At 31.2% G+C, this 23,054-nt stretch overlaps 1 protein-coding gene across 2 annotated transcripts; it reads left to right on the top strand.

The window, feature by feature from the left end:
- The first annotated feature begins 3,196 nt into the window (after window positions 1-3,196).
- Window positions 3,197-22,756, top strand: LOC124837726 (P-loop containing nucleoside triphosphate hydrolases superfamily protein). Of its 2 annotated transcripts, XM_047313175.2 has the most exons (25): window positions 3,197-3,444; window positions 5,168-5,786; window positions 5,886-6,010; window positions 6,162-6,256; window positions 6,338-6,595; window positions 7,097-7,190; window positions 10,139-10,190; window positions 11,450-11,515; window positions 13,797-13,948; window positions 14,154-14,224; window positions 14,316-14,510; window positions 14,621-14,659; window positions 15,524-15,631; window positions 16,327-16,416; window positions 16,829-16,904; window positions 17,452-17,548; window positions 17,626-17,695; window positions 17,935-18,111; window positions 18,207-18,329; window positions 19,267-19,350; window positions 20,163-20,347; window positions 20,850-20,988; window positions 21,203-21,262; window positions 21,937-22,011; window positions 22,318-22,756. In XM_047313175.2, exons 2-25 carry the CDS (start codon window positions 5,200-5,202, stop codon window positions 22,429-22,431), a joined length of 3,132 nt encoding a protein of 1,043 aa, XP_047169131.1. In that variant the 5' UTR covers window positions 3,197-3,444; window positions 5,168-5,199; the 3' UTR covers window positions 22,432-22,756. The 2 variants fall into 2 exon arrangements, with proteins under 2 accessions (XP_047169131.1, XP_047169136.1); XM_047313180.2 differs by lacking the exon at window positions 11,450-11,515 and having other exon boundaries at window positions 3,198-3,444.
- Window positions 22,757-23,054: the final 298 nt, after the last annotated feature.

Raw genomic sequence — 23,054 nt, 5'->3', positions numbered from 1 at the left:
CCTGAATTTTATAAAGTTATCTTCTGCCCTCACTTTTTTACTACTTCAGTGCTATTTTTTACATCACACTTATTGTAAGTTGATCATAATAAAACTATCAACAAAATTCTTTTAAATTTATAATAATATTACATGCATAATGGATCATAATAGAATTTGAATTTAGTTTTTTTGTTACAATTTTATTTAAATATCACTTTAAAACTTCAGTCTTTTTTAAAAATTTAAAAATATTTTTTAAATGTTAAAGGTGGAACAAATTTTTTATTCCAACACAACGCATTACCTAATCACATTAAATATCATTTTTAAACTTTGCACCTTACTATACAACTAACATTGAAAAATGGTAAGTGACTATTAAGGTACGCCTGAGCTCAAAATGCATTATCCAATGATTCCTTTAGTGTGCAATATTTCTACAAGAAAACCGAATCTATTTCGAAATCTCTTTCAAATACATTGTTAAAAATATTATTGAACAAAGATTTATTATAACAAACTACTATCACTGAAAATTGATTGAAGGAAAGATATTAAAATACAAATCAATAAATCTCACAAACTACTTGAAAGTATTAAAATAGAAAATATGTTTGTACATGATAAATTCTTTTAAAAATTGTTAAATGAAAAAATATTGTCAATCTTAAAGAGATAACCACAAATAACCGAAGCACAAATGTATATGAAAAAGATGCACATTGCAATTTTGATGCATGCCTATAGACATGGGGTTTAAAGTTTTCAAACCATACAAGAAAATCAAACCATGAGAAAAAAAAACAAGACTCTTATATACTTTTTTTTCTCTTTAATAATTATCTTATTCTTACCCGAATATTAAACATAGACTTATTTATTGTTTATTTTGTCTTAAATAAAGTGAGAGTGACTCTTTATAAAGTGAATATTTTTTAAAATATTAATTACATTAATAAGATTAATAAGTTGATTGAGATAATACTGAAAAATATAATAACAATACAATAAATAATAACAAAATGATAAATAATAATTAACATTAGTTACGATATTTAAATATAATATGTATAAGTTTGAACTTCTTCAATTTAAAAATCTTATCGAACTACTCTTTAATAAATATGCTTATTAAATTGAATAAAAATAATTTTTTTATTTAAAATGATATTTAAGTCTTTATTTTCTATGAGACGATAATAAAACAAATATCACCGAAAAAAAATTGTAAACTGGTAAAAGAAGAAAATTTTCTTAAAATATACTTTTTAAATAATAAGAACACTTAAAAGGTTACTTTTTAAAACTACTTTATCTACTTTTTAAGAGGTATTTTGTGAAACACTTCTCTATTTGTGTTATAACATACACCTAGAATTACTTTTAAAAATATGCTAAAATTGGAGCATGTTTCAAAAAGTAATAATATTTAAAAGAAAAAAAAAGTTGTTTTAAGAAATAATTTTTGAAATACAGTTTTTATATTTCGGAAAGTATATCATAGAACTTGAAAAATGAAAACAGAATATTTAGAAACAATTTGTAGCGGGTAAAAAGCGTGTTTCAAAAGACACTTTCATGAAGATAATGTTTCACATATATAAATAATTTTTTTGTCCACATTTATTTTCTAAATTTTTTCTTTGAATACTTTTTTTTAAATTAAAAATTATTTTATTATGTTTATTTAAATTTAGTCATTTGTTTTGATATGACCGTTTTTTAATCTTAACAATTTTATTTTTTATTTATTAAAAATAATAACACACGTAGGTTAATATTTTATAGGTTTAATTGCTTTTTTTCTCTAGTTTTGCTGCAGTGTGTCAAGTTAGTCCAACCTTTTTAAAAAATTTAAGTTTCGTCTTATACTTGGTAAAATTTGTCTCAATCAAGTCTCTTCCGAAAACGAACTTTTCTCTCTTTCTCTTATTGAGGATTGAATTTTCTAAAAAGAATTTTCTTTTACCAAACTTGTTAACCAAAAAGAATTCCCTTTGCCTCAAATACCTCCCTCCTTCATACTTTTTACCTTATAAAAAGAAAATACTATTATTTAAAATGAAAAAACATAAATGTAATGCTTTTATTCCTTAGTTATTTTTTTCATGAAAGATTGTTCTATTATTTTCCTTTTTATTTCTCCATTTTAAAATTTCAAAATTAACATAATTTTTTCAATTATATATTTATTTTCATTTATATTATCATTTAAATTTTTCTAAACATTGATTAGAGAGAAAATAAAAAAAATATAATGAGTAAAAAGTAATCATGGACATTATATTATAATTAAACTTTAATTTAAAATGATTGATTTTATATATAACAAAATATAACAAAATATATTTTTCTTAAAATGGAATTTTAGTTCTAAATAAAGTTATATAAATATATAAAATACGTTAATATTATTTTAACTAATAATCTTATTTTGATTATTTAACTTAAAAAAACATAAATAAAAAGAGATTAACAGTGATGAAGATTATTTGTTAAGGGTTTTCTTTTGCATTTATAATATAATCTAATAAATTCAATTCAATTTTAAATTAGTATGATTACTGCAGTATAAATTTTAAAACACCTTTAATTATCATAAAATAATTAATCTCTAAAATATTGTTTTATAATTAAATAAATCTATATTATAAACAAAATTCATCGTACAATTATATATATAAACTTAGAAAACAAGTAGTATATATTTATATAATATTAAAAGAAAAACATTTATTGCAAGGATATTATCAAATTGTCAATAAATTGAATTTGAATAAATAGGGTAAATTGAGATGCAGAGGAGAATACTGACAAATAAATGGGGTCAATTGAATTTCAATAAGTTGAATTTTAAAATCACGTTTAAACGAAATTGAAACTTTTTAAAAAAGGTGGACAAACTAGTACACCCAAATCAGAAAAAAGAAACAATTAAACCTATTTTATAATACGAGAACATATTTTGGTATTTAGTACTTTGGAAAATATTTTTCAAATCATATTTGTTTTTTTAACTTTCTGAAAAATTCTTTCTGGAATATAAAATAAGAAGAGAAAATAAATGTAAATAAATTATTTTTAGTAAAAATTAAAATTAGGGTATATTTCGAGGAAACGTAGTGCAACTAACAGGAGCTGGATTGGGCTAATTGGAGTGTGAAAAGCCGAAGGCCCAGTTATGGAAAAATAAAAATGAAAGACATGAAACCTACGACCCACGAGGGGAAGCAAGGGGGAACAGTTACACCGCACACGTTGTCGCGAAGTTTAGTTTTGCAGTCACACGAGTTACACAACATCTTCTCTAATCTCGTATTCGAATTTGTGTTCTATTCTATCTGCTCTCGACGCTCTTCTCGCACATTCTTTCGCTTCTCTCTCTCATCATCTCTGCACTTTGCTCTCTTATGCCTAGACTTTGACCTCGTTTCCAAACCAACGCAACACACATCCAATAAGGTTTGCTTCTTATGCTTCCCTCCCAATTGATTCATATATCTTCCACCTTTTTTTTTTCTTGCTCAATTGATTCGGTTACTAAGGGAAATTCTTAACCTAGGTGTTTTTTTTTTTTTTTGTTTTTTATGATTTAATATTATTATTGATTTTTCGTTTTTGGAGAGTTCAGCGTGGATCTTGTGTCATGTCTTTTAAATTAAAATATCAATTTATGTTTTTAGGTGTTGTGATTGCGAAGTTATTTCGTGCTATATTCAGATCCTCAAAAATGAACTCTGCATAACTGTGGGCACTGCTAGAGATAATTTGTATAAGGTCCCTTTCTCTGTCCCTATTAGCACCCTTCTTTATTCTCTGAAGACAAGGGGATGCTGACGGAGTTTCTGGTTCCTTGGAAACATTTTCTGTATACAAAGTGGCTATGATGCTGTTGCTTATCTCTTATTTTTGATTTTGAAGTTTTCAGTGTCTAATGTACATAAATGTGCTTCTTAGTATGTATGTGTAACATCTGGATAAACCATAAATAACAATAAATGAATGTTTTTATTACTACGGAAACTTTATTTGGTGATAGAAATGTCAGAGAATTATATTTTAGTGTCAGATGAATGAAAAGATTAAGATATGATTTAAATTTGCTTCGTAGGGTTAAAGTATTAAAATATGAAATAAATTAGATACTAAAGGATAAAAAGATTACAATATGAGAAACCCGCTGAAGGTGAGCCAATAGAGACTTTATATATATATATATATATATATATATATATATATATATATATATATATATATATATATATATAAGCATGAAAGATAAAGAAGAAAAAAAAAATGGAAGATAGGAAGAGCAGAGAAGAGACACCCATAGGTATAGGATCTAAGTAACCCTTGCAACCTTATATTTTCTGCTATAATGGATTTACATGTTTGTTGAAATTCATGAATGAATGTGTTTAGGTTTCAATTTAGAATTGAAATAAATTCATGCATAATCAGTGATTCCATAAGAGGATTTTAAAAATGTTCTCTTCTAACTTCTCTGGAAGCTGAAATGTATAAGTTGATTTTACCTTGTCGGAGAAACTCAATTCGTTTTACCTTAATTCGTCCTTCCTTCTTATTTTCTTCACTTAGAAGTGTTTACTGAGAAATTTATCTAAATTTCAACGGTTTTATCTTGTTGTCTTGGAATTTAACGGTTCTAAGTTTGAAGAGATAGTGTGTTGCCCTTAAGAGTATAATATATAATTTCTTATATGGAACTTAAATAATCAAAACACGAGAAAAAATCTCTCTCTAATTAGTCTTATGTGGAAACTTGTAGAATATTAAGTGGTCAAACTGTAAATTTAGTTTAGTATTTTCCTGTTTCTTATTTTACGAATAATCTCAGCTGTACCTAGACTTACACGTAAGTCACGATCTTCCACCAGAACATAACATTTCAAAGAACTACTTGTATGTGAATGAAAATGTTTTTCAATTTTGCCATTTTACTATGAATTTAGACATATTATAATCAGCTGAATATTCATCGCTTTTGGTTCCATTCATCATGCTCAAATGTTCACCATTTTTTGTCTTGTAGAAATCTATTCAATGCTATGAGTGTGAATTGTTTACCCAGACTTTTAATAACAGTTTGATCATTAGATCAATTGCATAAGAAACCTTTGGTTACAATTTGTGAATTATCTAATGATTGAGAATTCTTCTGCAGCTAGTAATAGTGGAAGAAAGACAGTAATTTCAATGTACTTGAGGAGAATACAATGCAGGAGAGATCGATTATCGGCTTTGGTGTTGCATCCATCAAAATTCTTCTTTAGGCCAAGATTCTCTGATCATAAATCATTTCAATCTTTGTCCCCAAAGACTGCTGTGGGAGAATATGCTTCACGTGGCAGGATCATCAGAGAACGTTTTTTAGGTTCATATTCATGTAAACATACTTCATCTACAATTACTTTTGCTGCTCGGGACAAAAGGCCTAGTTTATGTCATAACAGTACTCAGTTACGTGCCTATAGTTCTGAAAGTGATGGAAGAAATGCAAGTGAGGATAAACAAGTACATGTTAATGATGGAACCAACTTTGATAAAAGGCAGAATCAACAAGAGAAGTTTGGGAAAGAGGTTGAGTACTGCAATGCACATGCACGACTTGGAGAACAGGAACAAGAGGAGTGGCTTAATAATGAGAGGCTAACGATAGAAAATAAAAGGAGAGAATCACCATTTTTGACAAGGAGGGATAAGTTTAAAAATGAGTTCACAAGAAGAATTATTCCTTGGGAAAAAATAAATATTTCCTGGGACACATTTCCTTATCATATTAAGTAATTACTATTCTTCCTATTTGTTCTTCTTTTTTCAATTTGGTATCTTCTCTTATATGATTTTTATTGTGTAATTAAATTATATTTTTGCACCTGCAGTGAAAATACAAAAAATCTTCTTGTGGAATGTGCTGCTTCCCATTTGAGACATAATAAGTTTGCTTCAACTTTTGGTACTCGGCTCTCATCTTCAAGTGGGAGAATATTGCTTCAGAGCATTCCTGGTCTGTCACTTGTTCCTTATTTTCTGTCCTCGTTATTCTATTTAATTTGTAATGTTTATTTTGGATGCCATTTGACTAGCATTTATTGCTCAATATTTCATTATAATTTTTGCCTTATAGCCAAATGTTGATGTTGTCTTTTTAACTTCAGGCACTGAGCTGTATCGTGAGAGATTGGTTAGAGCTCTTGCACAAGATTTACAAGTTGCTCTTTTAGTGCTCGATAATAGCATCCTTGCTCCTTATGTATGTTCTGGAAGAATTTAGACACTATATTAGAAGGGGAACCATAAAGAAAATATTTACCTTATTTGAATTGTTATGCAGGACATTGATGATGATTTATCATCAGACTACGAGTCTGATGATGATAATGCAGAGTCTGGGGAGGAGGGTTCTCTCGAATCAGAGAATGATGATGATAATGAAGCCAGCAATGAAGAAGAGTGGGCTAGCAGTACAGAGGCAAAGTCAGATGCAAGTGACAATGAAGATGCTGTAGCAGCAGCTGAAGCACACCTTAAGAAGGTTAAAGCAGCTGTTCTTCGGAAACTTGTCCCTTACAAAGTAGAGGAATTTGAGAAGGTACATATTCAGTACTGTTTACTATTAAATGGGTGTTTTCGTTGATATCTTGGCTTGTGATAAAATAAAGTATCGGTGATGGTGAAGGCCATTAATTACTGTGCAAAGAGTAAATTAAGATGATGGATATTTAAACGGTGGTATTCTGATTCTAGTGTTAAAAAGCATCTATTTGTTCATTATATTAGAGTTCACCCAATGTTTAGTTTCATGGCAGTTGTGTTATTCTATCACTAGCAAAGATTGTTTATGTTTAATTATTTATACTGTTAAATAATAGGAAATCATTGTTGCATGTGCATAACAAAATAATGAAATAGAGATTTCTAAATTTATATTACTAGATTGAAAAGGAAGGGAAAATTTATCGTAAGTAAAACTGTTGTTAGTCTTCTCTTTAGAATTATTAGTATATAGGATTATAAATAAACTTTGAACTTTGAATTCATTCCGTCACCACTGATAGTTCTATGTCTTACCCCTACCCTAAATTTTTGACAGATTGTGGCTGGAGAATCTGAGAGTTCCGAATCCTCCAAGTCTAATTCTAATGATACCAAATCTTCTGATAAGTCTGGATGCCAGCTAAAGAAAGGTAACATGTTCATCTAGCTGGAACTTCAATCATACACATGAACTTACTAGATGTGATTTTATACATACATTTTCTACTTGCAAGCAAAACTAAGATGTCAATTTTCCTCATCCTATCTAGGATTATATATTTACTTGTTGTCCATTACTTTTGGAAGTTAGACTTCACACAGTGAGCTATTCCTTCCCTTTTTTGCTTTATGATGTCACAAAGTTGAAATTGTGGGCTTTTTGCAGTAGAGTGAGAAGAGACTGAATAATATTTACTTTGTGTATTATCATATATTGCAATGATATGTAATGGGATAATAAACCTAAATCATTCACCCATATTTATATTAATAATCCTAAATAAGGAAACAAACCACAAAATATTAGAGAACATGAAAACTTTGAAAATGTGGATACTAATCCAAATCACACATACATACTGAGAAATTGGGCTTAGAGTCAAATTCAATAATGTGAAACTGGCTCGTAAAGTGATGAAAGTTCAACCTTTTATAAGCTTTTTTAACCCATATTTATAGTTGATATGTAAATAACTCCCTGTCCATGAGGCTGTGGTTAAGGCGACCTCCAAAGATGATGCAACTTGGGTGGCCTAGGAGTTATCACAATTAAGGTGATTTTCCAATAGTATTTATATTATGAGGTATTCCAACAAATACTCCTCTGAACTTTCAGATTTCCTTTTCTCATGCTTCATCAATCCAGTATCCAGTTTCCCAATAATGAAGAAGAATTTAACTTCAATCAATGGTTGATCAATCCATAAAAACATTAGGAATAGAAACAAACCCTTAATTGAGAGATAGAGATTTAATTGACGATGTTATAAAATTCAAATTACAAAAAAAATCAAAATTAGGATTCGTTATCCCATACCCTAGAGATCTATTTACACACTATGGAAGAAAAGACAAATAGAAGAAAGAAAATAGGTGAGATGGAATTCAATGTAGGATTTGATGAATCTGCATATTGATTCCCCAATACTGAATCACAACTGCTACCAAACGTAGTGTCAAATGGTGCCAAAGAAAAGGAAATTAAATATTCATCCTTTTGGGATATCAAGATTTCAAACAATTCTATAATAGAAGTGAACTTTAAAATGCGTCTTCAAATAGATGCTCTGATCCTAAATGCTTGAAATTCTTGTTTGGTCTCTTAATATGATGGGATTTTGCAGCCCTGTGATTTGTGACAGCCTTTACTTTTTCTCCTTCCCATGACCCTCTGTCTATTTTGATTTTATGTTTTTGATGATATCTTATTCATCCCTTTGTCATACTTAATCACTTATTAGATATGAAAGTAAATGGAATCTCAGGTTCTTCATGGTGTTGAGAACTTTTAAAATGTGAATATAGACATAATTTAAGCTCACAAAACCGACTCACGTAGTGAAAGTTGCATATACTTATTGGATCATAGTTGATGTGAGATATCTACTACACTCTCCCATGTCAAGGACTATTTATCTTGAACATAAGACTGAATATTTGTGTGGTTTTTATAGTGGCTTGAGAGTGGGATCAGTCTATATACCTGTGTCCTTTGAGCATTTTTCTCTCTCTAGCAACTGCTGTGCCCTTTGACTGTATTTGCTCTCTAGTAGCCATTGCACTCTCCAACCAATTTTTTATCAATAGCCGCAACGGTGCCATCCAACATTTTTTGACAACGCTAACTCGTGTGATACACATGCTACAACTTGAGGGAGTGTCAAAATATTAAAAAGTGGATTTTAAGCCTAATTCATTTTTACAAAATTGGCTAGTAAGATGAAATTTGTACCTATTTACATTTTATAAATATGTCTAATCTCTAGTCGATGTGGGATCTGTAACACACTCCATTCATGCTGAAACATATACGTATCGGATGTTGAACTAGACATTAATGGATGATCTAATAAAGGTGACACGATAAGCCCAATAGGCTTTGGATGACTCTGATACCATCTCAAGTTTATAAGAAAATAATTTCTCTCTTATTCAGTCTCATTACATACATTTGATATATTTACATTAATTGGATAAATTTAGAAATAAGTACTGTATATATTCTAGGAAACAAATCCATAAGATTGTGGGATTGGTATGTTAGTAATAAAATCAAGATATAACTAATATAAAAAATTAAAAACAATAGGAATCAATTATAAAACTTCCTAAAATATCTCAACATAAAGATATCTTGTCATTATATACTTTATCAGCTCCAGCAACAATTTGGCTGACTTGTGTTAACGATATCTGAACAAGCTAGTCTTATATGATACGTATGCCCCAACTTTAGGGTATTGTTAGAGATATGATTTGATTACATTGAATAGGGAGGTATTGATATGATTTAATAGGGAAATATCTTGCCAAATATTTTCTACTATTAGATCTTTGTCATTATAAATAAGAATATTCATGTGTGGACTCAACACACAGAATTTACTACATTACTTCCAGGTTTCTCTCTTCTCAGCAAGGTACTACAGTGGTACCATCCTCCATGACCTGTTTTCTTGCTAATCTTTTTAAACAAGAACCTTCTATTTGGGTTTCCATGATTAGTAAGAAGGGAAGGTTATCATGGAGAGAGCGAGAGGAAGGCAACATAATACAAGAGTTTGGTTTTGATTTGGTGGTGCAAGGAAGAATCTCTCATGGTTAAAAGTTGTTACACTGTATTTGTTACTTTTGTCATCTGACCTCACCTTGAGGGATGAGACTTTGTAGTTGCTGTTATTGTTGTTGTTTTATGTTGCAAATTTGTTGTCGGGAAAGATAATTTATATGTTTGTTGTTCTTGTCATATTGAATGAATTTAAGATTTAGCAAACTATTAATGACTTACCCTTCTAAGCTAGTTTATTTGCTTCAAATTTTCAACTTATTTGAATCATTAACGCAAATATCTACATTACTGCTTCATTACATTTTGTAGGTGACCGTGTGAGGTACACTGGGCCATCTGTTCAAGTTACAGACGAGGATAGGTAATAAAATGATTTTCCGCTTTTTCGCCTATGTAGTCCATCATCTCCTACATAATTACAGTTTTTTTTTTTTTGCTAAACATTCATTTAATTTATTGAATAAAGCATGCCTAATGTTTATGGAGCTAAGTACATCAAGTTGCTTACACTTGTTACCATGACTGCCAACGTGACTGATTCTGATAAAACGCTTTGGAAGATTTTCTTCGTTTGCACAACTCAGCTACATAAAATATGTAATCTTGTTAATGTAGACACTTGCACACAAGAGAACTGCATAGATGATACACTGCCAGTCTCATAGATGACGCTTTCAAGGGTTACTGCTGACCTCTTTGGACTTTATTTTCGAGCTGAAGCTGAGAAATTAATGTGATTCTTAATTAGATTGTTGCGTAAAAACACAAGAAAGAATCTTCTTTCTTTAATAATATGCTAAATATTGCACAAATAATGACAGTTATTATTTGCAAGACGTTGAAATGATTATTATGTGTGTGATTTTCATGCTTGTGGCTCCTGGTAACATGTGGTTAGAACAGTGGTGCTATTGGTAATTGTAGAGGAAGTGGTGACACCGCACCTGTGGGATTGGAATTCGTAAACCTGAGGAGTATAGTGTGAAAGGGGTAACAGCTTTCCACGGATTTTCATATACTGATTTCTTTCCTATACAACGGTTTATTCACATGAATATTGTATTTCTATATCTTGAACTCATGATTCACCGAAGTCTTTCAAAGAACTGAAAATAGAAGTTCTAAAAATGATAATCTGATTTTCGAGCAGAGAAGCAATTTATATTTGTCTATATCAATTTGGAGAATTGTTTTTCAGTGGATATCTTTGCTCTTGTCCATTTATCTTGTGATGCAATTAATGAATTATATATGCCAATGCTTGTGGGCGTTTCTATTATTATACCATTTTTTTTCTTTTAAATAGTATTCCATTTTTTTTATAATAATAAGTTCCAAGACTTTCCACTTAAGTGTGTTTGATGCTACTTGCAAGTGCTTGGTTAGTGGGTGTGAGCGAGTTATATAATTTTATACTTACGTACTTTAGGAGTTTGTGTAATATGTAGTTTGGGCCATGTAATTTTGATGAATGTTTAGGACATAGTGTCTAAGTAAATGTGAAGCCCATGTTCTGGTGACAGAGTTGCCTCAAACGTTTCTTGTAAAACCATGTATCATCCCCGTTGGACTTTGAGCTAGCACTCACCTGACATTGGCATATATATAATTTTATCACAGGGTTATACTGGGGAAGATACCAACATCTGATGGTCCAACTAATGCTTATACTATTATACATGGCAGGTGGGTTGGTAAGTTATCCCTATATATAAAAGTCAAACTGTTAAAGGCCTCTAACCTTTTGGTATTTTCTTGACACCCATGTTTTTAAACATGCAATATAGATTTTTTTACACATCATACAAGATGGCTTTCATTTAATTTAAGCTTTGACTGGGATGCAACTTGATCTTGAAAAACATGCAATGTGACCCTATAAGGAATCTCACACACATTAGTCAGCATTTAGGTTGTTTATAAAGTGTTGCAATCTTAGTTATTGGGTTTACTGGGATTAGGTTTGAGTTTTGCACGATTGCTCCTTGTTATTTTCATATATCACAACGAACTTCCTGTCTGTTCCTCCCATGGGTGTAACCCTAATAGTTTGCTGTAGGAAGAATAATGAGAAACTTGTCTGCTTCCTATTAACTGGCTGCGCCCTGTCACAGTTTAACATATAGTAGACAGTAGCTAGTTATGTTAACGTAATCTAAACATCTACTTTTTGGTTTTTTGGGTTTGCGAAAGGTTTCTGAAGATTGTCAACGGAATATTTTCTTGGGCTGTCTGACTTTCCTTTGAATTCGGAGATATCTGTCTGCCGTTGATATCTTTTTGTTGAAAAATCTAGTTCTACGTAGACTAGTGATATGATTAAAATAGAGTATATTAATAGGGTACAAACCTCATTTTAAAAGTTGGTTTTTCCTATTGAGTTAAGCTTAAACCTAACCTACTATTCCAGGACCTTATGTGATCAATGTGAGAACATAATGAGAGTTCCTTAGTGAAACAAAACACTGAATAGGGAATGATGTGCATATGGACTAGGAATAATTGAATGTATTTGTATTAATTGTGATCTTGTTAACTGGAGAGCAATGCATTTGTCTTTCCGCTACACCTTTTTGTAGGTTTTAGCAGAAGGAAGGACGGTAAGGTGTTGTGGGTTATGCTCTCAGGGAGGGTATGTAGCATATTAGGTTTGAGTCCAATGCAAGTTCAGGCAGTGATTTGCACCTATAAATTTTGTTTGGATAGGATAGTTTTCCGGTCTTCTTTGTGGAGATGCAAAGGGAATTATTTCTCTTTTAGTTTCACTTTTTATTCCTATTTTTCTATGTTTCTTCTGTGTGGGAGGATTCCTGACTGTCTTATTTGTCTACATTGTGTTTTATAATCATTATCACAACTTGTAAACAATAACAAAAGTACTAAATTTTTCAATAACTTTTATGTTGTGTAATATCACGACGGGGTGATTTGATTATTCATTTTTTTTGTTTCTGTATTAGGGAAAAATGTGTTATCAATTTCTTACACTTGCACTTGACGTGTATTTTTGACCATGTAATAACGGGAAAAAAGTAACCTGATTTTTGTAAATTTGCATTCTTTTCATGAAGTTCAGATACGTTGGCTTGCTATTTTACGTGTTTCTTTTTGAGGATTTCTTATCCCCTTGTTTGTTTTCTTCATCTCTATCTTTATAAATTATTGTTATAAAAAGTTCAAAATATGAAATGTGTTGAAAAACTCAAGGATGTATTGTTACTTTCTTTGTACATTTGCATAATCTCAATATTCATTATTTTTTTATCTTCAATTCAGTGTGGCTGGCTAGTCCTCTAATATATTTTTTTGAAGGGCTAAATGATCTATTTGGTCCCTCTAAACATTGCAATTTCCCTATTTGGTCTCAAAAAAATTTCCATTCCTATGTACTTCTTTTGATAGGCTCCTGTTTTTTTGTCCATAAAATGCCAGCACGACTCTTAAAAATTAGGGACCAAATGAGACACTTTTGATATTCAGAGGGACCAGATGAAAATCTTATGATATTATAAACCAAAAAGTAAGCAAAAAACAGTACTTGAAAGACAAAAGTAACAGAAGACTAACAAAAGGTCTACATGGACAATGCAAAAACATTAAAAGGACTAAATTACAGGTTTCTTAAAATTGAGGGATCAAATGGAAAAAAACCTGGATACTCTGAGGTGTAAAACATATAATTTACCCTGTTTTCTGAATGAATTTTGTATTGTCCTTTCCAGGGCATTGACTTCGGTGTCTGATATTGATGTGTACAGTTAATAGTTGGGATGTCAACGATTCATTTTTCTGCCATTCATGATGTGCTTAAAGTTGTGACTTGGTTTTTCTTTAATATCATTCTTCACGATATTTTTGATAATTTGATATACAAAACATATTAAGTGCAAGTGAGATTTTCAAAAAGTGTTTGTTGCTTTCAGGTCCTTAATTTTTTCCAATTTTAACCTATTCAGATATATTGCAGACCTTTAACTAATGGTCAGAGAGGAGAGGTATATGAGGTCAATGGCGATCGAGTTGCAGTCATCTTGGATATTAATGAAGACAAGGTCAACGAGGGTGAGGTGGAGAATCTCAGTGATGATCATACCAAACCCCCAATTTATTGGATTCATGGTAAATTTTTCTTATTCAAAATGTAGAAAAATGTCATCTTCTAAGCTATCTTATTCAAAGTGACCTTGATCTTTTTTCAAATATAAATGGCTTGGATTTGATGATTATGTTTTTTTATACTTATCAGAGGTTGAGTAGTAGCTTATCTCCTTGGACTTAAAACAGTTTTTTTTTTTTTTTTTAATTTTTTTTTATTTGCAAACAGTTAAGGACATTGAGAATGATCTTGATGCTCAATCACAGGATTGCTACATTGCTGTGGAGGCTTTATGTGAGGTATCTGGCATTTTTCAATTTTTGAAATCTCATAATAAGATAAACAAAATGTTGTTTTACTTATGGGAGGGTCTGATTATTGCTTTTGCAGGTTTTGCGTAGAAAACAGCCTCTTATTGTCTATTTTCCTGACAGTTCACATTGGTTACATAAATCAGTTCCTAAGTCAAACCGAAATGAGTTTTTTCGTAAGGTTGAGGAGATGTTTGACCAGTTATCTGGTCCAATAATATTGATTTGTGGGCAAAATAAAGTTCAGTCAGGATCAAAGGAGAAAGAACAATTTGTAAGCTTCAATTGTTATTCTTAGTCATGACTAAAATGCATTTACTTTTTCACTTTGCTACTATTTACATTTTGGGACTTTTCCCTGATCACATGTGATGTTTCTGACAGACAATGATACTACCAAACTTTGGACGTGTGGCTAAGCTGGTAATGCTCTTTATTTTTCTACAAGACTTTGCATTCTGTTAAACATTCTATTGTTAACCTGTGATTTCAAATTATGCTGCTTTCAAATCACTAATTCGTTTTTTTTGTATCCCAATGAATTATATTATATTGTTAAAAGTAATACTGAGTTTCTTTTCTTTCAAATAGTAGCTTTGAAGAGTTCTGATAATTTATTCTTTGTATGCATATTTTGTTAACTTTGTTTAGATACTTAAGGTTCGGATTGAGTCTCTTGTAGTAGATTGTCTAATGATATTGATGGTAAATTTTAGAGTTTCGTTTGGATGCCATAACAAGCTTTCATGTTCATGTTAATTTAGCTTTCCTTCTGTCATAGTATTTTGTTTTCCATATCTTTAGTATTCTATTTATGAAATTTTAGATCTTATGGGAACTTTTATCAGTATTGTTGATGTTTTAGCGTACATCGGCTTGGGTCCTTCCCCTTGCCATTTTATTCCTGTAGCAGATATTTACACGACTTTTACCATGCCTATTTACAACGTTCAAGTTATTGCAAACCAATAATTTCATGTTCATGATTTTGTTTCATTATTATATATATGATGAGACCAGAGAGCCATTTCAGCTAGATATATTATGATTCTTCTGTCGCTATGCTAGCATTTTAGATATTACCTTTTCTGTTTCAATTTTCTTGTAAGATTCATTATGACCAATTATATAAAGACTAAGTCCAGTTGTAATCTGTCCTGGTGTATGATTTATAATCTGTTGTGGTGAGCATGGATGCTGAAACAGTGTACTTGGGCATTGTGGAAATAATCAAATGATTTTATGTGGTCCTAACCCATCATTGAATTCTTATTGATAACATTACAGCCTCTTTCTCTGAAGCGTTGGACTGAGGGAATTAAAGGGGACAAGACATCAGAAGATGACGAAATTAGCAAGCTCTTTTCTAATGTTCTGAGTATACATCCACCCAAGGTAATTGTTTGGCATATGCATCCACTTATGGTAATCATGATGGTTGATGAAAAATCACCTAGATATTTGTTTTGTTTACACTACTATGAAGTACAACTACAGGGATTCTCACACTGTCAAATACCTCACTTAGTATGAAGCATTTGATGTTTTAATTAAACATCTCAATACACTGACCATCACTGCAACAATAATGAACAAGAACATTAATTGCCAACATACAAGTCCCTAAAGTTTTTTTAATTCATTACCAGTCAGATGTATGTTAGGAACCCGATCATAATGGAAAAGTGGCTTTTGCATGCTTTGTACACTACACAATATTTTTATAATTCTTGAATATATTTTCCCCCATCTTTTCTTCGTTGGTTAAGTAAAACTAGATGTTCTTACTGGGGGACATTTCTGCTATGGATCCCCCATACCGACCCCTTCCTCTACTTATAAGAATTAGTAATATACATTTTTCAAAATACATTGGAAATCTTGTAATTCTTCATGAAGATTAAAGCAGAATTGTCATCTTGGTTTCACTGTTATTGATTGGTTACATGGATCTCTTAAGGTTTATGTTGATGGGTTATGAAGCACCTAACTTTATATTAGTTTGGCTGTTAATTTGCTTTCTGTTCTGAAATATATCATTTTCTTTTTTATGTCATTTTTCCTCTGTAATTATGTATGACATTTTACAGGATGAGAATCAGCTGGCAACATTCAAGAAACAACTTGAAGAAGATAAAAAAATCGTGACTTCACGTAGTAATTTGAGTATACTACGGAAGGTAATTCTCTGGTTTCTGAAGCATTTATTGTTACCCTATTCATGATTGATCATTTCTGATCCATATATATGGATATCAAATTGAGATTCAAACCATGGGATTACAAAGCTAATTTTTTAATCATGAATCACGATTTATATTGAATCATAAGATTTAGAGACAATTAAAAACAACTTCAGAGTATTATATACAATGTTCAATGTAATATCTAAGCTAGATATAGATAAAAACGACTTATCCACAAGTGTCATAAAGCAAAGTTATTAGTTATTTGAGCTTGCAAATAATGGAATCTGCATATTTAAATAGTCAAATAAAGGGCATGCATTACGTAAATCAGTGTCAAATAAAAGTAGTGATGCATTTTACACCATCAATGTCAATAATTTATAACTGAATTTTCTTATTGCAGGTTCTCGAAGAGCATCAGCTATCATGCATTGACCTTTTACATTTAAATACTGATGGCATCGTTTTGACAAAGCTCAGTAAGTTCCACTCATGCTCTTATTTGTTCTAATCTTTTCTTCATCAACCATTTTATTTGTATCTTGCCTTCACCCTTATGTCTTTCCCGTTTTGGATTGACATGATTTGTGTCATCCATGATGTCTTTCCCTTTTTGGAACACAAATCTGAAATTGAGTAATAATCATAGATCTTAAATTGGGAAACTACGATAATCATAGATCTTTCCTGGGACGTATAATTGTATTTCTCTTTATATACATTACAAATTCAGTAATATATGTACAAATACTTTCATCTTCTTCTGTTGTTAAGAGTTATTGTGAGAAGAGAGTGTTCTGTTTGGTTTCCTGAACAAAGGAACCTAACAGTTTGTTAAGCAAAAAAAAAACACGGGGGAGTATTTAATATATTGGGAACTTATAAGGCTTCATTTTTCAGCTAATACTTTCCATCTGTGAATCTTTAACAAGTGTTCCAATGGCACCTGGTCATCATTAAATTTACCGTCATTGAAATATAATGTGTTAACATGTCATGGTATGCATCACGTGTTTTTGTTTTCAGAAGCTGAAAAAGTAGTAGGCTGGGCAAAAAATCACTACTTGTCGTCATGCTTGATTCCTTCTGTTAAAGGAGAAAGATTGTGCCTACCTCGTGAAAGGTATACATATAAATCTCTTTTTTCTATAATATATGATCGTGTAGAATTTTAAGTTTCACTTGTTCTTTTTTGTGAAGTCTTGAAATTGCAGTCTCACGATTGACGAGCCAGGAAACAATGTCACGGAAGTCTTCTCAGAGCCTTAAGGCATGTGGTTTTTGTAGTATTATTCAAAGTGATTTTTTTTATAACTAAAATATTACTATATGCACGTGATAAATATTATACTTTGGACCATATTGTATAGCACTGTACTAATGGCTTAGTGCACTTAAGATATAAACATGCACCCACAAAGGGTACATTTTCCCAAACATTTACATCTTAATTTAAATTCAGGGAATTTTTGTCTTATGTTGATTTTGTTTATATGTATATTGTAACAGAACCTTGCAAAGGATGAGTTTGAGAGCAATTTCATTTCATCTGTAGTACCTCCTGGTGAAATAGGGGTGAAGTTTGATGACGTAGGTGCTCTTGAAGATGTGAAAAAGGCACTTCATGAACTTGTAATTCTTCCAATGAGAAGGCCAGCGCTTTTCTCTCGAGGAAATCTGTTACGGGTAATGATTGTGTATTTTTGTATGTATTCTCACTGTAGGCAAATTAATTTTGTTCACTTATTTGTGTAAAACTAATTTCAAGAAACATTTTACAGCCCTGTAAAGGAATATTGCTTTTTGGTCCTCCTGGCACTGGTAAGACCCTGCTGGCGAAGGCACTTGCAACTGAAGCTGGTGCAAATTTTATTAGCATAACTGGTTCGACCCTTACTTCAAAGGTAGTTTTGGTTCCCGGCCATTTTCCTGTTTCAATTGTTTGTCTGAAAATTTATATGCATTTAGCTTGCTCCCTATTTATGATATCCTTGACCACAAAGAGAGTGAAAGGAAACAATTACAATGATATCAATCAAATTTTCTGAAACAACTTTGGCCTTTATCTCATAAACTATCGACAATTTGTATTAATCCTAAATATCTGTCCAAAAGTTAAAAAAAATTACGTTAGAGGGAGTTTTGGACTTCCAAATAGATTTGGGTAGAAGAAATATCTAATAACTAAGAATAGGTTAGAAACATAAAGAAAGAACATGCAAGAAAACACATGAAGGGATTCTGAAGTGCAAGAACTATGGATTGGATGATAGATAAACAGAAAGGTAATTTGTACAATAAGGGGAAAAAAACTACAGTCTTTGTACAACAACTTTAATTTTGTTGGTTTTTCTTTGAACTTCGTTGATAGTTAATATAATTAAACACATGTTTGGTCTTTAGTAATTGTCATGTGTGTTTATTAAATGAAAAGTTAATGTTAATATAACCTTGAAGGAATCACGAAGGATTTTAAATTTACCTTTTAGTCTCAGTCCTAGTCCTAATACGTAATCTATTTTTTATTCTCCTTTTGTCGCTATGAGTTTAGATGGTAGGAAATAAAAGTGATTAGAAGAAGTTATGTGTATGCGTACTAAAAGAGATTGAAATGGTATATGTAGAGACTAACATTTATGATTTTTCAAGTTTAGGGACCAAAAGGTAAAGTTTGTATAACTATAGGGACTAAATGAGTAATTAAACATTTTTCTGAAATCAATTTCCTTTGAAGCTTCTTTTCCATTTATTTTCTTATGTAAATTGTTTCAGTTATTTGAAGGTTTATTAGCTTCTTCTCCATGTGATATCTTATACATGTATTTGTTTTTTTCCTGACAGTGGTTTGGAGATGCTGAAAAACTAACCAAAGCGCTCTTCTCATTTGCCAGCAAACTTGCTCCTGTCATTATATTTGTTGATGAAGTGAGTGTTTGAACGCATAACCTCTCATTATATTGCTTTTTAAAACTTTAATGGTATTCTAAAAAAATAATGTATTTTTTTTCTGGTACATTGAATAATGTTTGCTTTTGTCTTATAGTTTGATTTTTTGGTTATGAAAATTTTCAATGCAAGCTTGCTCTTGCCAATATATTTGTTGATGAAGTGAGTTTTTGAACGCATAACCTCTCATTATTTTGCTTTTTAAAACTTTAATGGTATTCTAAAAAAAATGTTTTTTTTGTGGTACATTGAATAGTGTTTGCCTTTTCTTATATAATTTGATTTTTTGGTTATGTATTAAATTTTTCAATGTAACTGACAAAAGTTGCAATCTAAATAGTTCAATAACAATTTAGAGTGGACTTTTTATGGACTAGTCGTGTCTGTGCTCTTAAAATTGATTAGTTAAATTGGAAAGAGTTACACACAAATTTGCACTTCTCACATTTATAAGATTACTCAAGGCATAAGAGAATCTAGATGTTTTCTGTACCATCTTCATGCCTTGAATTGAATGTTTCAAGATGACTATGAAATTCAGATTGCAGTCTTTTATTATTTATTTTGTTGTCGTGGTTTGTTCTTCCAAAAAGGCTGAAGTGTAAAAATATTCTTCGGGATTTTTAAATTCTTTATTACTCCTTTTTATTCACTGCAAAACATATTTCCAGTTTCCAGGAATGTGCCTTCAAAAGTAAAATCATATAGTTTATACGTTTTGAATGCACCCTCAAATCTATCTTTATCACAGGTTGGACACTTGGTTTATGACTTGAATCTGTATTGTATAGGTTGACAGTTTGCTTGGTGCCAGAGGTGGTGCTTTTGAGCATGAGGCCACTAGAAGAATGAGGAATGAATTCATGGCAGCCTGGGATGGATTGAGGTCAAAAGAAAACCAACGAATCCTTATTCTTGGTGCCACAAACCGGCCATTTGATCTTGATGATGCTGTTATTCGTCGTTTACCAAGAAGGTAAACTATATGATTTCTTTTTGAACGCTAGATTTACGGCTGAAGGGTCATATCCATTGTCACATTTTTAAATTATGATTGTCCAATTTTGTGTCTGATTTTCATTTAGTTTTAGTTTTTATCCTTGTTTGTGCTGTGCTACAGCTCTCAATACTTTTTTAAGTGCATATGGGATTAGTTGTTAGGATCTGGAGGAAGTTAACACTATTTTGTGGTCACTCTTATATCCCTTACTACTATGCTATATCGTTGAATGGTATCTACAAAAGTCAAGTCAACTATCTGGGACAAAAGCTTATGCTTGAGTTATATTGGGGCCAAACTCGTAATAATGCCACTAATTTTGTTAAAAGTTTATACTTTAATAAATACCTCGATGTAGTTGTGTACAAGTTTATTTAAATTCATAGTCAAGATTACAATACAGAAGTGGTTTGATAACTGTGGAAATTATAATTTTTTTTTTTATAACTAAAATTTGTGTTGGCATTATTTTGTCCAGGATATATGTTGATTTACCCGATGCTGAAAATCGAATGAAGATTTTAAGCATCTTTCTAGCACAAGAAAATTTGGATTCTGAATTTCAGTTAGACAAACTTGCTAACTTGACTGATGGATACTCGGGAAGCGATTTGAAGGTAAACATTGTTAAGTACAACTGAGTTAAAGCTACATGTTAGGCACCACTATATTTGTGCCACACATTATTTACCATCTCTCAAATTCCTTTTGCAGTCTAGTGTAGTCGGCCTAACATTATAATAATTGGCACACTTTCTTAAACTGCAATATTTTCTATCTAAGAATTTCAAGTCATGTATCTCTAACGCTGCTTCATGCTTACATTTGCAGAACCTCTGTATTGCTGCAGCGTATAGACCTGTTCAAGAGCTCTTAGAGAATGAAAAGAAGGTATGTAGATCACAAATTTGAAACTAGCTCATATTTTTCGTGGCAATTTTGCACTATCCTTTTTAAAAGTCGACGAGTATAAAATGCACATTTGTTGTTCCCGAGATCTAATAATGATCTAATGCAAAAAATTTCATATATTTCAACTTTGTTCAGCAGATCTGTATGCTGTGAAAACTAAAATCTCCAGGAAAATATTTTATTCAATTCTGTTATATATTCCCGCAGTTTATTTATCAAGCTTTTGATAATGCCTGCTGTATTTTTAGCTACATCTCACCAAAGAAGTTTCAATTTATCAAGCTGGATCAGTAAAGTTGGTTGATCCCCTTTTTACTTTTTGGATAAGGCAATGACTCTAATATCGGGTTAATTTTTGAGTAAGTTACAAGTTTAGTTGTCAACGAAAAATAGTGGTAACTTCAGAATCTGCTAAGTAGTATTTTCTATCGTAATGTTATTGTCTACATAATATTATCTATTGGTTGCCAATCTGCAAGTCAATGCTTCTTATATATGTACTTTGATAATTACTAGAAAGTATAATTTTCTAATGGTCTCAAATTGATCTCTGATATGGATTCTCTTTTTACCTGCTGACATCATTATGAAAAGTTCAATTGTTAGATGCATTTGCTTACCCGCTTACAGAGTATCTCCTTTGGTTTGCACAGGAAGCCAGTAATGATGGTACAACTTCAATACTAAGGCCTCTCAATCTGGATGATTTTGTTCAGTCAAAAGCCAAGGTATATAATATTCTGTTTGTTCATTTTGAATTGTGATGTTTATACGGGATGTTCAAGTACTCTCAATGTGTATTTGTAGCTAGTTTTACTGTTAACCGAATTTTTTTAAGAATTACTAATATTTGTGGGTCCACTACCTAATTAATCAGCCTCTTTCTTAATTTTATAGATTATATTAAGTTTAACCGTCAATGAAGTTTTAGAAGTGTGTTGCAATGACATGTTTGCTTGTTTGAAGCTATTTTTTTGTCTGTCTTTGAGGTGCAATTAGTTTTAAAATGTTAAATGTGTGGTTAAAATGTGTAGGTGGGTCCATCAGTTGCCCATGATGCAACAAGCATGACTGAGTTGAGGAAGTGGAATGAAATGTATGGAGAAGGTGGTAACAGGACAAAATCACCATTTGGATTTGGGAGCTGATTTTGACACTTTCATCTCTAACATATCACCAATGCTTTTGAGCAAAGCATTAGATAGATTCTTCTTTTATACTTTTCAAAGGGCCTCTGCATTCCCATCACTTGCCAAATTATTCATACGAATTACTTCTGTTTACGTGGCTGTGTTTCAAGCTCTCCATTTTGCGCTGATTTGAGTATTCAGTGAAATGTGTTGTAATGAAATGTAGGTAGCCTCTAATTTTGTCTAGGGAATGTGCAATCTCATGCTTATCAACAGGGGTAATTTCCCCAATTATATATATATTTTTTGACAGTGTTTATTTATTAATAATCATTGGCTCGTATATTACCGGTTTCATTGAAAACGACATGCTATGCACAAATGCATATGAATTTGAATGCTTTCATGAGTAATTTCTCTATCGAAATTTGAGTTATATGTTAAAAAGATTATTTAAATAAAGGGTCATCTTGGTTTGATACATGGATTCTATCAAGTCTTTCTGATTTTTGTTAAACAGAAAATATTGAAATTGTTCGGTTTATCCATTGGGATATTGTTGTATAACAGATATAATATCTGAAAAGAGTATATTACTGTTTTCTAGAAAGAGTGCTAGTCATATCGTTCAAACTGTTTCG

This window comes from Vigna umbellata, chromosome 3 (assembly GCF_029865625.1).
Source record: "Vigna umbellata cultivar VRB3 chromosome 3, Vumbellata_1.0, whole genome shotgun sequence".
NCBI classification, from domain to species: Eukaryota; Viridiplantae; Streptophyta; class Magnoliopsida; order Fabales; family Fabaceae; genus Vigna; species Vigna umbellata.
This window is presented reverse-complemented; position numbering and strand designations above follow the sequence as displayed.